Genomic DNA, 13,694 nt, shown 5'->3' with positions numbered 1-13,694 from the left:
TTTATTTCTAGTTGCTAGATTTCCAAAACAAAAAAGGCCACCAGTTTTTACTAAGCTGTCCCCGTATCTGCAGTTATGATCCCCAGTTCTACACATTCCCTGTAGACAAAATTTTCACTGTCCAGTAATTGTTATCATAAAGGATCTGGGCAGTTTTGTGATCTCCTGTATGTTGTAAGGGGATGAGACTGATTTTATGAATGAAGCATTACAACAACTAATATTTTTTTTATATTATCTTCCCTCATGGAGCTTTGAGACATTGTGATTTTTATTAAGTTGCTGTGAATCTTAGGGAGGTTAGCTTATGAACAGTTTACCTTTTTAATCACAGCTGTTTTTCAAAGATATAAAAAAAATCTGTCTAATGCCTCCAGAAAAAGAACAGTTCTTTAAAGATTTTTCAGAGGCTTCGAATTGCAAAACGCTGCATTCCAACTCCATCTTTTTTACGTTTCCCCATCTCTGTTCCCATTTAACACATTTTATCTCTGTTTGAATTAACTTAATCCTTAATAAACAAAAAGTAGCAGAAAAATGGCATGTAAATTCATGATGATGACTGCATATTAAATTAATATTGCTTTATGCTTGAATATTGTGAACCTAACTTCCACTGCTTCTGACTTGGTGGTGTTGTATATATCATGATGTAGACGCTCAGATGTATACTGAAGTCTGCCCGTACTCAGGAGATCATGAAGGCACTGAACTGATTTCAGTAGGACTACACATCTACTTAAATTCCTGGTCAAGTATTTCCTGAATGTCAATGCTTTCATGAGTCAGGGCCTTTAAACTGAACAACTAAGCGGAAAGGTTGTTTTACACAAAAGCCAAGATTCATCACAGTAATTGAGTTGTTGAAGTCTTTTGAAGTTGCTATGACTTGTGAGTGCTGTTAAGTTCAGTATATTTTTCATGCTTTGCTGAAGTAGAGTGTGAAGGAATATGGAGGTTTCAAAGCTGTGGAGAATACAGCTTTGCTTTCTTTGTTTAGTAAGCACTGTAACAAACACCTCTTTATCAGTGTAATATTGCTGATAATGTAATGTTCCACCCTCCAAGTCCTAATTTAGGCCTACATAAAAATTGAGTTGTGGATTATTTTGGTTTTTTATTTAATTATTTGAACAGGAAATAGAAAGAAAAAGAGTGAAAGAAATACAACACATATATGCTAGATTTTCTTGCAGAGTTTACTCTGGTTGAGATGGTTCTTTAAATGATTATGATTATTTTGTTCTTGTAGTTGGTTACACGACTGATGACTTACGGTTCATCTGGCAGTCTGGAGATCCTGTACAGCTAGAGAAAATTGCTCTGCCTCAGTTTGATATTAAAAAGGAAGATATTGAATATGGTAACTGTACCAAGTATTATAAAGGCACAGGTAGGTAATATAAGTGATTTTCTTGGTAAAAAACTTTAAGCTTCCTTCAATTACTGTTTAAGGTTAATGTTTAATACTCCAGTTCATGTCTTACATTTTATAGGAGAAAATAGATTACTTTTAACAAACCAGTAGTTCGTATAATAGTAACTATGACATATAATTACTGCAAACTAATTCAAATATAGAAACATCTAGGTTGAAGATGAGATTAAATATTTTTCTTGGGTTTGCTTACAAGTCTTCTGATCTTACTATCACCATTTTGTTTCTATAGTCCTAATACCTTTTTATGCTTGTAAATGCCTATCTTTTCTGGTAGGATGTTCACGTAGAATTATGCCAGTTGCAGCAAAGTAGGATAATTTTGGTTTTCTGGTTCAACTTTTGTTCCAGAAGTGGCTAGTATTAGAGCGTAACTTCAAATGCTTTGCCCTGCAGGTTCTTCCTTTCTCTAAGTGTTCTGGAAAGTCTGTCATTACAGAAAGGTGCTCACAATCCTCAGCCCTGTATTTTTTCAATCCTATGATTATTTTCTGAGTGTGCGCACAAATTTATCCAATGGTTTCTGTACTCTGGCTTCTAATGATGTATCTTTTCTACCTTGATTGATTCCTGCCTATAATTATATCCAAACTACTCACATACTGTGGCAACTGCAAGACTTTCGACAGCAACAGAAGTCAGCAGGGCGTATTTTAGTCAGTGCTCTTGCATCATATGAGTAAATCTCCCATTAAAATTCAATGAGGATGGCTGTGGCGCTGCAGCCTCCAAGGATCCTCTGCAAGTTTCTCATTGATTATTCAGCTGAAGTCAAGGGTCTGTTACTTGCAGTTGCTCCTGAGCTAGATCCCAAGTCTGAAGAGATCTCAAGTAACCTTAGTAGATCTCAGAGCTAAGGAATTTAATTTAACCTGAAAAAAGTAGTGAAAATTGAAATGAGATTTGTTTTTTAACTGCAAAATGAGTGAGTTCTTAGCTTAACTACGTAATTCAGTATCTCAGGTGATTTACGATTTGTAAATAAGATGAAATTAGCTCCGCTCAGGAAAATTCTGCATTTGTGAAAGCACAACCAACTGGCAGTTATTACATTCAAATCTAAGTCTGGATAGGGTAGAAGTTTATTTAGCAGTGAAAAAAATAATTTATTCTTAATTAAACAATGAATTTACTGAAAAAATAGGCTATAAAGTAGTGAAAAATTAAAGGGATGGATCTTGCAATTCCCAAATAAAATTAATACAAATGGGAAACTTGGAAGACTTACATTCTATTTGAGAAAGGAAATACTTACTCAAGATTGCTATCTTGTTATTGAAGTTATCATGATCATTTTGAGTTTTGCCCTAAAATTAAACATCTAAAAAATCTTTAGATTTTTTAGGTATTTTCAGGAACCTTAAAGAAAGATCTAAGAATCGTACACTTTACCATTAAACAGGAAACAAAATCAGTAGTGTTCTCTCAAGTTTCAGCAACTTGTGACCACAAGTTGAAATGACACTGTGCAAAGTGCTCAGAAAAATGGTCACATTTTGTGCGTGTGTATGTGATTTGAACATTAAAGAAAGAACATTAGAGAACTGTCAGAGTGGGCGGAGTGACAGCATGAAATTTTTAAAAGTTTTAATAATTCTTTTATTGCAAATCCTTTTTGTTTGAAAATTGAGAACATCCATGTTAATCTCATAATCAAGACTGGAATTAATACTTCATTAATATGAATGGAATATTTTAGTACTCTGATGTATTTTTAAAGGTTGTTTTCAGTAATCAATAGTTTTTTGATTTACTTAAAATTCTTATATTGAAGGTATTTAAAAAAGCAGATTTTGCACACATAGTTAAAATTAATTCAGTTAAGGATTTTGTCAGGTAATCAAGAGGCAGTGTTGCATGTACAAGTGAATTTTCAAAATTATGGCTTATGTAGGAGATTCTTGCCAATTGCAAAGAACTTAATCTTTACTGCCTATTTACATCAATTGGTGTTTTATCATACCTACCTAAGTAGAAAGAGGGTCAACAAATTTGGGGTGACTGTTTGTGGCAATAAATTGAATATTTAAATTTGCAAATTGCCTATTCTTTGTTTATCAAAAGTATGACAGATCCAAATAGGTCCTCGTGAGCTGAATTGTGAGGGCAATAGATACTATTGTCTGCCCGATGAAAGTTGATACAAAGCCATACAGAATGCATTTCTGGCATAAAGCAAACAAATAATGATTTTGAAGGTCATCCCTCATTTGAAAATAAAACCTAAAAGTATCTGGAAACTATTCAGAAATTATAGATGGGAAATTTGTCAGACAACAGATCACTGAAGAGGATAGAATGAACTATGAAATACCATGTAGTGTCTTCCACATAAGGAAATTTTTCCTTAATGTTTTATTATTTTGTTGCTTTGGTTATTGTATGCCCAAGCAGCACTTTTAAGATGATTTACCATTCTACGGCACTTAATTGATAAAATACAGAAGATAAATACATATATTTTTGACAGTTTCTATCTTCTCAATCAGCTTTGCACCAACTTTATTTATAGATATAGACTGATCTGAATTTTGAAATTGCTGTATATAGCATAGGAATGCCTTTTCCTTGTGATAGAATAGTTTATGAAGTTGTTTTTACAATGCTATTGTGTTAATATTAACATAAAAATGCGAGCTCTACTAATTGAGTGAAAATATGAACACATTTGTTTTCTGGTTATCGGACTTCCTGATCCATCTGTTATCTCCAGCAAAACCTCTAGTATCTGCAGCTTTATTATTTACTGAATTCATCTTAACAGATATCTTAAATGTTTGGGTGATTTAGATCCTCATTTTAAAAGATCTGAGGCAGTATTCCTTGTTTTCAAAATTTACAGTGTTTTTAGAGTCCCTTTTTAAATGTCTGTACCAATTTTAGAAGTCACCTGTACCAGCTTTCAGTACTGGGGGAATCTCTGCTTAGAGTCACATTCAGATCACCTCTTTCCATTCTAAACTTTCTACACTAATATTTCTTAATTCCATCTTTTGCACAAATTAATGCTAAGTAGGATTTTCAGATAAGCTTAAGCTAGTATGACGGCTAGACCCCATTGGTTTTATCTGGACTGCATCTTGAAGCCAGCATCGAGATGAGAGTCACTTTAACTGCCTGTTACTGATGTGCTGTGAAAAGACGGCGGGTGCCTTATAGAGCACAGAGAGTACCACATGCCTGACCACACTTGGTGGTTATATAGTTCTGTGTTTTCAGCATTTTTTTTCCGAATTGAACTCTTTGCCTTTATAAAGAAAATCAAATCATTGAACTTTTGCTCTTAACTTAAATAGAAAAAGGCCTAGAAGATACAGATCTGAAGAAGCTGACCTGCAAAGCACATAAAACATTAATGCGTTTATTTCTTTAAAGGTTATTACACTTGTGTAGAAGTAATCTTCACTTTAAGAAGACAAGTTGGATTTTACATGATGGGTGTTTATGCACCTACACTGCTAATTGTTGTTCTATCCTGGCTGTCATTTTGGATCAATCCTGATGCAAGTGCTGCAAGAGTCCCACTGGGTAACCTGCATTTACACGTGCCATCACAATCCACTTTAATGCCATTGAGCCATTCTCAGTTGCTTTGACAACATGACACTGGACACTGAAAGCAACTTCGCTTCCATTAACTGCTCATCATTTTCACTGAAACCTCCTCATTCCTAGTCCTGTAAAATCCACCTTCACATTGAGACTTCGCTTGATAATCGTTCCAGCACTGATGTGATGAGCACACTGTCCCTGCTTCTCCCAACCCAGACATCTTATCCGTGTACGGGTGATGCTGCAGACACTGTGGCAATATGCACTTTATAGGAATTTGAACTTCTGAATAATCAGTAAGAAAGCAGGAAGATGAGTGAGGCTTTAAATAGCTACCTCTTGGAGCAGTTTCTCTAAGGAGTAATAGAAACAGAATGATGTCTGGAAGAGAATTAGCATCCTTGTTACCTGATTGGTTTTATTTCATTAGAGTCTCAGTTCGTGAGAGTACTTCAGGCTCGTGCTTTCATGCTGCTCAGCGCAACGCAGTAGGCAGGCCCTTCATTTATTATGAGATAGTAGGACACAGAGTTAATCAAAACAGTATTATCTTGACTAATTGGATTGTACATGGGACTCCAGCTCTGGGGTGGCCAAACCTGCTGACCCCAAGAGCTCAATGAAATGCAGAGCCAGGCTCTTGCATCCTGACACTTCTCCTGTTGGGATTCCCATCCCCATGCCGTGACCTCTCCTTCCCCATGCTCTGGCCTCCTCATGCTCCCCTTTTCCCTGGCACTCCTCCACAAGTCCATACCCCTTATTTTCCAAATCTTTTCCGTGTCCCAGGAGGTTCAGCACACCTGTTTGCAAGACCGCAGGGGTGCAGTTGCAGAATCCCACCAGCCCCCTGCCTTCCTCAGGAACCTCTCACCCCCACTTGAACCTCCACACGCCCACAGGACATGAGACCTGTGCAGCCTCACGTGTGTCCATAAGTGCTGAAGACCCTTGGAGCCAGGACGTGCCACGTCACCTTACCAGTCCGTGCCTGCTATCAGTAGCGTCTTGCAGTAGTGGGTAGCTGAAATCCCTGTGTTAAGAGCCAGCTGGAGAGGAAGGGTGCCTGCTGAGTTTGTTAGGTGGAACAGTGTCTGCATACCCCCTGGCCTGAGCCCCACTGCTCCCGTCTCAGGTCATCTACCATGCCTTTTCCTCCTCCAGTGATATGATGCGCAGAATAAACTAAGAGCTGTAAAAAATCTGGAGAACCATGACTGGAGTGCTGCTTTTGGCTTCTGAGTCAGTGTTGGCTACCTTGCTCTAATTAAATGTAACAAAAACACTATTTAATTATATTTATTGTATCTTTTTTGTACGGCTCTGTTTCAGAATACAAATCAGTTTTATTTTTCTTGACCTTTAAAAATATTAATAGTTACTTGGGGAGGAGTCACAATGTATATCTGTTTGATAGCAAGTAACAAATACGATCTTTACCTTGAAAAGTAGCAAGGATGCATTCCATAATGTGAAACATAAGACATTTTAAGAAATAAAAGTGTGGGGAAAATGTAGCCTGCCTTAAATTAAAAAGATAGAAACAAGAACTGGAAATATTTTTCATGTAGTGAGCTCCAGTATGATCAAAACGTGAGCTGTATTTCTACTTTTATAATCCTGCACTTCAAATAGCTGGCCAGACAGCTATTATTATTATCATTATTAATTATATTTTAGATTAATTGATAACTAATTATATATTAGAGGTATAGTGCTGATTTATGTAACATGGATGTCTTTGTGACTGAACATGCATGCTTATTTATTGTTTATCTGTTTTCATTTATTATAAGTGTTTATTGGCTCCTTTTATGTATTAGCATTGCTGAAATAATGCATTTTCAAAGATACTAACCATAGGCCTGCTTATGTGACTTTTCCTGACTCCCCAGAGAAGCAAAAACCACTAAATCTGACCATCCTTTAGTCATGAATCAGTATGTTATTTTATGTTTCTCCAGTTTGCAAGCGGGCGACAAACTAACACTTCTAGCTACATCCTTGAAGATAGTTGACCTTGAAATCTAACAAGATTAACATTTCTGTGACAAGTGAATGATATCTAATCCCAAAAAAGTGTTACCAATGGCCACTACACTGTCAATGGCTAGATACAGATCTCATCAGATGAGAAGCTACTTCAGATTTACTTAAGAGTATCTTAATACAGTCATCCTTAGAACTAAGTATAGTGGGCTACTGCTCCCCATGGCTAGGCATCTCAGAAGTTTCCAGGTGATTTAGGGATACAAGATACTTTGCAAACCAGTAAGCAGAATATGTTTTTGTAGATTGATTAATGTTCCGGGAGAAGGATGTACATTTGTTTGAAGAAAAAGCCTTTGTCCATGTAGGAACTAAATAAGTTGCAAGCCCTGTAACATTTCACCCATTTAGATCATATGGTGGTAGGGAAGTCCACAAAGGACTGGTACCTGGACAGCTGTGGCTAAGTGATGTAAAGGCTGATATCACTGAATGCTTCTTTCTAATTAAATGCTGCTGTTTCACCTTTTAATGAGCCCAACCGAGGACTCTCCAGTTCTTTACAGGTGGACAGTGTGCCAGCATCTGTTCAAAAAATTCCTTTCTTTCCTTCACTGCCATGTGATGCCCAAAGGGAGCAGGATCTTTCCTGGAGCTGTAGGGATCTGAGGGACATCGGACTTCTGTCCACACCCAGCGGCCTGACAGCATGGAACATTAGTCCAGAGTGCAAGTGGGGGTACGACGGGGTGACTGAAGGCTTGGAGTAGTGATGATATATTCCACACATGCAAGGGACAGCTGGATCTGAGGCCAGGCATGCCTCCGCCCTGTCACTCCTGTCTGCAGATCTGTCATAATTCTAGTAATTTCATTTTACAAAATTGTAAGAAAAGGTAGGGTCTCGGAGGAAGACATAAAGATATATGTTAGAACTGTAGTATGAAGAAGGATTGGCAAGAGTATGTCTTTTAGTTTATGAAGTTTAATGAGAGAAGAGAATATATTGGAGGTACCAAATTATAAGGAAAGGAAGACAGAATATTACCTTTTTTCAATAACGTTAGTGAGATGAAGCCAGACATTTTTAAAGCAGTAATATAAACCAGCAAATGCTGTTTTATACAGCATATAATTAACCTGTAGAATTCACTGCCAGGAGATAGTGCTGAGGCCAGTAAGTCTGATGGATTCAAAAAAGGGAGATTTATTTATCTGGCAGCACGTGCTGAAGTGCTTTGCTGGATTCGCACTTTTGATATTATCCACATGTAACCTGAGGCAGTATTTTTAAAATAGTAGCTCTGTACAATCATGCTTTAGGCTGGGAGCTGACTAACCTTGCTGATAAACTAAACTTTGCCATCAAGAGGGATGCCACACTAGGGGCAAAAATGCAGAGGTATTCCTAGAAAGGCCAACTTTCCCTTTACTTTGCAAATGTACAGGAAGGAGCTCTGTCCCTATTTTATTTTTTTTTAAATAAGTAACCTTGCAGTTTATTTGTTAATTCTCCTCACTCAGTCTGAGCCCTGGGCTTTGGACTGTGTTAGGTAGGTACCTAGTGCAGCTGCTGCCAGAGGTGCAACTTACAACTGGTACTAGAGTCTCCAAGGCCATGCCAACTCTGATCTGGTAGCAAATGGTTGCTTAACAGAATATTTCTGTGCTTCTATCTCACTTTATTGTTACCTTGAAAACCTAGAAGTTCCTCAGACTCTGAGAATGAACTTGTCATCCTAGGAATCCAGGCAAATGGAAATTAGCAGCAGGTCACCATGACCTCAGTTGCTTTACTGAACAAATGGATGAAAGCACCACTAAGATCTTTTCAGCTAGTAGAATTTATAAGTTAGTTTTGTAGAATTAAATCCAAGATTGTAAGATCTAGTATTTTAAGCTCAACAAAGTGGTTGTACAAATGTTTTAAGCACCAGGCATGATAATAATACTCGCATATTAAGATAGTAAACACTTTTAAAGTTAGTAGGAAAAAAATTACAGTATCCAAGACGTTGAGCCAGTCCATATCATTGGCTAATTTGGTTATTCAGAGTAAGGGTAGAGGCTGCCTTCCAGAAGTCTAGCATAGACATGGCATATCACAGAATCACAGAATCGTATAGGTTGGAAAAGACCTTTAAGATCATCGAGTCCAACCGTAAACCTAACACTACCAAGACCACCACTACACCATGTCCCTAAGAATACTTGATACAGTACACTGTTAGAGAATGAACAGAAAGCTGGGCATAGGCAGAGGTGTCCTTCGTATGTTAAGTGGCAATACAGCCTTATCTGTACTTGTTATTGCAGTTCGTTATGATCCATAATTAGTCTTCAGCCCAAGACAGCTGGTGTTGGTCAGTGAAAATAAATTTATAAAAAAAGGAGACTATTCTATGCTGACTTTCTATCCTTATGGGCATGTTTACACTTGAATGCTTCAGATACAGTAGGTTGAAAATAAGCCAGAGTGGACACTGAGGTTTGTTTGTTCAGTATTTGCCATGTCATTATGATCTGACGTAGCACATCTGGCCATTCTGTATTATCCCAGTGGACAAAAAAATCCAGCTTTGCAATGATATATAGTTATTACACATTTCAAAATAAAACACCATAAGATTCTGTATTTTAAAATCATGTGACTGTAATGATTTCTTTATAGTTTCTCTTCAGTGTTTTAGCAGCTAGTAAGTTGCCCATTTGAGATTAATACTAAATAAAATATCATATCAATCTTATTGAAATCCAAATGGGAACAGCAGCAAAATAATAATATGTTATTTATGATCAAATAGAATTTAATACTTTCATAGGCCAATTCAGATACTTTCAGTTTTATTAACATTTTCACATCCTCAGTTACTTAAAATGGATCTGAAGGAAATGATCTCTCTATGAATGACAATTTTTTTCATGCCTTGGATAGCACACATGACCAATATAAGAAACATAGTTAAGACTAACTGACTATCTCCTTTTGGCCAACATTTTCTATAGACGTTGATCACATTTCATGAAACCACCCACTCATAACTAGAGAAGATTTTTATCATTAGCATTCACAAAACCAAAATGGGACGTTCTGAACTGGGAGGGTGAAATAAGTTTTCCCCACATGACAGCCATTTCTAAAGTTAGCTTTTTCCAAATGTAGCTGTTCATGCTACTTTTGCAGTTTCATAGGAGCCTCTTTGAGATCAGGCTTGTATTTTGTCTCTTGCAATGTAAGTCCTGTGTTGATGGTGACATTTGGAAGCCTTGTAAGGAGCAGTGCTTGTTGAAACCTAGTTTGACAATGAGTGTGACCTTTCAACAGCCCTTGCAGATGTATTTTTTCATGATAAGGGCTTCCTGAAAAGCCCTTTATCTAGAAAGCTTCCTCTAGATCCTGGAAGTTGAAATAGGGAATGATTGTAGACCCTCAGTCACCTCAGTGTTTTCATCTTCATAATGAATTGGGAACACAGACTTTTTAATGTGCTGGTATAGTTTTGCTCTTTAGCAAAAACTTCCCTTTCACCTAAATTTTGCACATCACTCTTGCGGACAGGTCATTCAGAGAATTGCCCCTGCTGTAGCACAATTCAGATTTCTGGGACAACAGTAACTCTTCAAGTCTAATTTAAAGGACTTGGAGTCTTTTGATTTAAGTATCATCCATTTCTCTTCCATCTTGCCAGACTTAGATGCACGTTGTAGAGTAAGTCTCTGGAAAGCTCATTTCCCAGTTGTGTGATGTGTGATAAAGCAGGAAAACCACAGCAACCAGTTTAGCCTCACTTATTTCTTTCTCCATTTATAAAATGAAGGTACTCATTATTAATAATTCATCACTAACTGCAATATCCTGCATGAGTATTCAGTTTAACTTGTTCATTCACGGAAGGCATGTGCACTTTGTCTACCTGCTGCAAAATACACCAACCACATTGTGAAGTCCCATTCACTGGTCCAAAACACCATTCAGTGTTGTCTGTTTCAGAGGAAGAGCACAGGCAGTGTCAATAGCAGTAATTTTTCTTTAATCAACATATTGTTTTTCTTTCCATAGGTATTTTCTCAGTGCTCAGCTTGGCATCTGAATGTACCACTCTTGCTGCTGAACTTCCCAAAGTGTCTTACGTGAAGGCCTTAGATGTCTGGCTGATTGTTTGCCTGCTCTTTGGGTTTGCATCCCTGGTGGAGTATGCAGTGGTTCAGGTAATGCTAAACAATCCAAAGAGAATTGAAGCCGAAAAAGCAAAGATTGCCAAGGCAGAGCAAGCGGAAGGGAAGGGTGGAAATGCTGCCAAGAAGAACACAGTGAATGGCACAGGGACTCCTGTCCACATCAGCACTTTACAGGTAGGAGCTGCAAAGCCATGTACGCAAAATCAGCATTATCCTCTGTTAACACAATTCCAGGAATATACTGTCATAGTAGTTTTGGATAGTGCTTAATCTTAGAAGTAGCCAAGACATTAAAAACATGCTGGTAATTAATGGCTAGCAATCTGACCAATTGGTCCCTAGTGATTAGGGGTCAGAGGTACTAAATGAAAAATTTGTCTTTTGATATCCTAGCGCCATGGTTGCTGCTCAGCTTCAGGTAAATAAAGTAGCAAGCAGCTTTACAGTTGCTATTTTTCTCATAATAAATAGCAGCTGTCAAGCCGTAACTATGCAGAGGACAGGGTTCTCAGTCAGTATTTGCTGAGAGCGTACTCAAATAACACCCGTCTCATTGCTTTCCCCGGGATGGCCACAGCTGCGCTGCATTGCATGTCAAGCATCTCTGAAGCCAGGGATCCAGAAGTCTTGGCATTTGTAAACAAAAGACAGGTCTGTTTGTCTGTCAAACAGTTCCTGCATTTCTTGTGTTGCCAGATAGAGTTTATGGGTAAATTGGTCAGACCTCTTTATATGGATAAAGATGAGATGTACATCTTAGCTCAGGCCAAAGCTTTCCATCATGATGGTAGCTTCCTGATGTTGTATAACTCTCCCTTTGTGCTCCAAGAGTTATCAGACATCCCAGGCCAACCGCCCTCAGTCCTGAGTGATATTTAAATGACATTTATTCTACAGAAGAAGATACGTTACGCTACAGTATATGAAATACGCATTTGGCTTATAGTTTTCAATGGCTCAGCAGTTTAGATGTGTAAACTAAAGCTATTAGGCCAGATCCAAGTGATAATATCGGTTGTGTACAAAATGACTGTAAAGCTTCTTTAAGGAGGGAGTAGTTTATGCCAGAATGGCAGAAACCCTGTCCTAGTATCAAGCTGGCCTTGCCCCAGAACTAATTACCCCCAGTCCAGAGGAGCTGCAGATATTGCAGAGCGGTGCATTTAACTACCATAATTCTCATCTGGTAGAGGAGTCTCCTGGGAACTGTTTTGGCAGGCAACCAGGCTCAGCTTAGAGCAACCCCATGTCTGCTTTGACTTGTGTGACAAGTAATTCCCCAAGCCCAGGCAATGTGGGAACTGAGTAGGAAGAAGGATGGCTCTGCTACGGTTTTGCTTCCCCTGAACCGAATGTGGTATTTTTGTGTTCAGCAATTTGCAGGTCCCAAATTCAGCTGCTTCTTGTGACAAAATAGTTGCAATAGTCCAGCAGAGCAGCATAAAATCTATTTATTCCTATTTCAAGTACTTAACAAGTGTAAGTGTACAGCTTGATCAATGACAAGATTAACAAAAAACTACAGTTTTTCAGGAGTGTGAACAAAACCAAATTGCTAAATTACTGACTCTCCTCAGTAATTATTTAGTAATTTATGTGTAAGTTATTTAGTAATTAATGACTCTCCTCAGTAATTTACCTCAGTAAAGGGTGTGTACACCCTTTAAGGTACTTGCCATTGTCATAGCCATAAGGAAAATAAAATGATGACTTTTATCACCTATGCTATCCTTTCATCTCTTAATAAATTTTTTCAAGAAGGCAAGTTTGGACGTACAGTGCATTTTAAGACTTAGAGGAGAGGCAGTCATTGTCCACAAAAATTAAGCAACATTCCCCATGAATAGTGTCTAGCAGTAGGCTGAAGATTTTTAGGATTCAGACCTCAGTCTGCCCTCCACGATCTTGCAATGTCAGCTCCAGCATCTCATGTTTGACCTGCACTTTTCAGGGTCTTCCCAGTTTGTTATCAGAGACCTTTAACATACCAATATCTATAATCTCTGCAACAATAATCTGTGTTGGATTTATATGGAATCCTGGGCATGCGTAGCTCCTGGTGATCTTTATACAGAGAGTTACAAAACATGTGTTTACCAAGACATATTGGAAATACGTATTCATTGCTGTAAAAGCTGGTCATGTGGCTGAGTGGTCACCTCCCTTCATAGCTAGTGATCCAGCTTGTATCCAGCCACCTGCTTTGAAATACAGCCTACCTGAGGAATGATGTCCTGGGCTGGTAATTTCTGGGACAATCAGCGGGCTGAGGTAGGAAAAGGTCCCAGACCAATGAATCATTTGACATCAGGATGTGGTAGGACAGTGATGCTAGATTCTCTATATTTGAATGCTATAAATCTGCCTAGCTGAAAACTCCCTCTCCGAACCAGCTACCGCGTAGGAGTACTTTGAAAGTTCTCAGCCCTGGAGGAGCCTGTACTAAACTCCTAAATCAGAACAGGTCTAAATGTTCTGTTAGCTCTGGCTCCTAATCCAAAACTAGGCCTGCCCCACAAAATTTGGATCGCTCCCG

At 38.2% G+C, this 13,694-nt stretch overlaps 1 protein-coding gene across 2 annotated transcripts in view; it reads left to right on the top strand.

The window, feature by feature from the left end:
- The window catches only part of GLRB (glycine receptor beta), a 52,163-nt gene that overhangs the window by 27,942 nt on the left and 10,527 nt on the right, over positions 1–13,694 (top strand). For both annotated transcript variants that reach the window (XM_072861784.1, XM_072861783.1), the window contains exons 7-8: positions 1,253–1,393; positions 11,040–11,332. In XM_072861784.1, coding sequence (XP_072717885.1) covers positions 1,253–1,393; positions 11,040–11,332 — 434 coding nt within the window. The remainder of the gene's footprint in view (positions 1–1,252; positions 1,394–11,039; positions 11,333–13,694) is intronic.

This window comes from Ciconia boyciana, chromosome 5 (assembly GCF_034638445.1).
Source record: "Ciconia boyciana chromosome 5, ASM3463844v1, whole genome shotgun sequence".
NCBI classification, from domain to species: domain Eukaryota; kingdom Metazoa; phylum Chordata; class Aves; order Ciconiiformes; family Ciconiidae; genus Ciconia; species Ciconia boyciana.
This window is presented reverse-complemented; position numbering and strand designations above follow the sequence as displayed.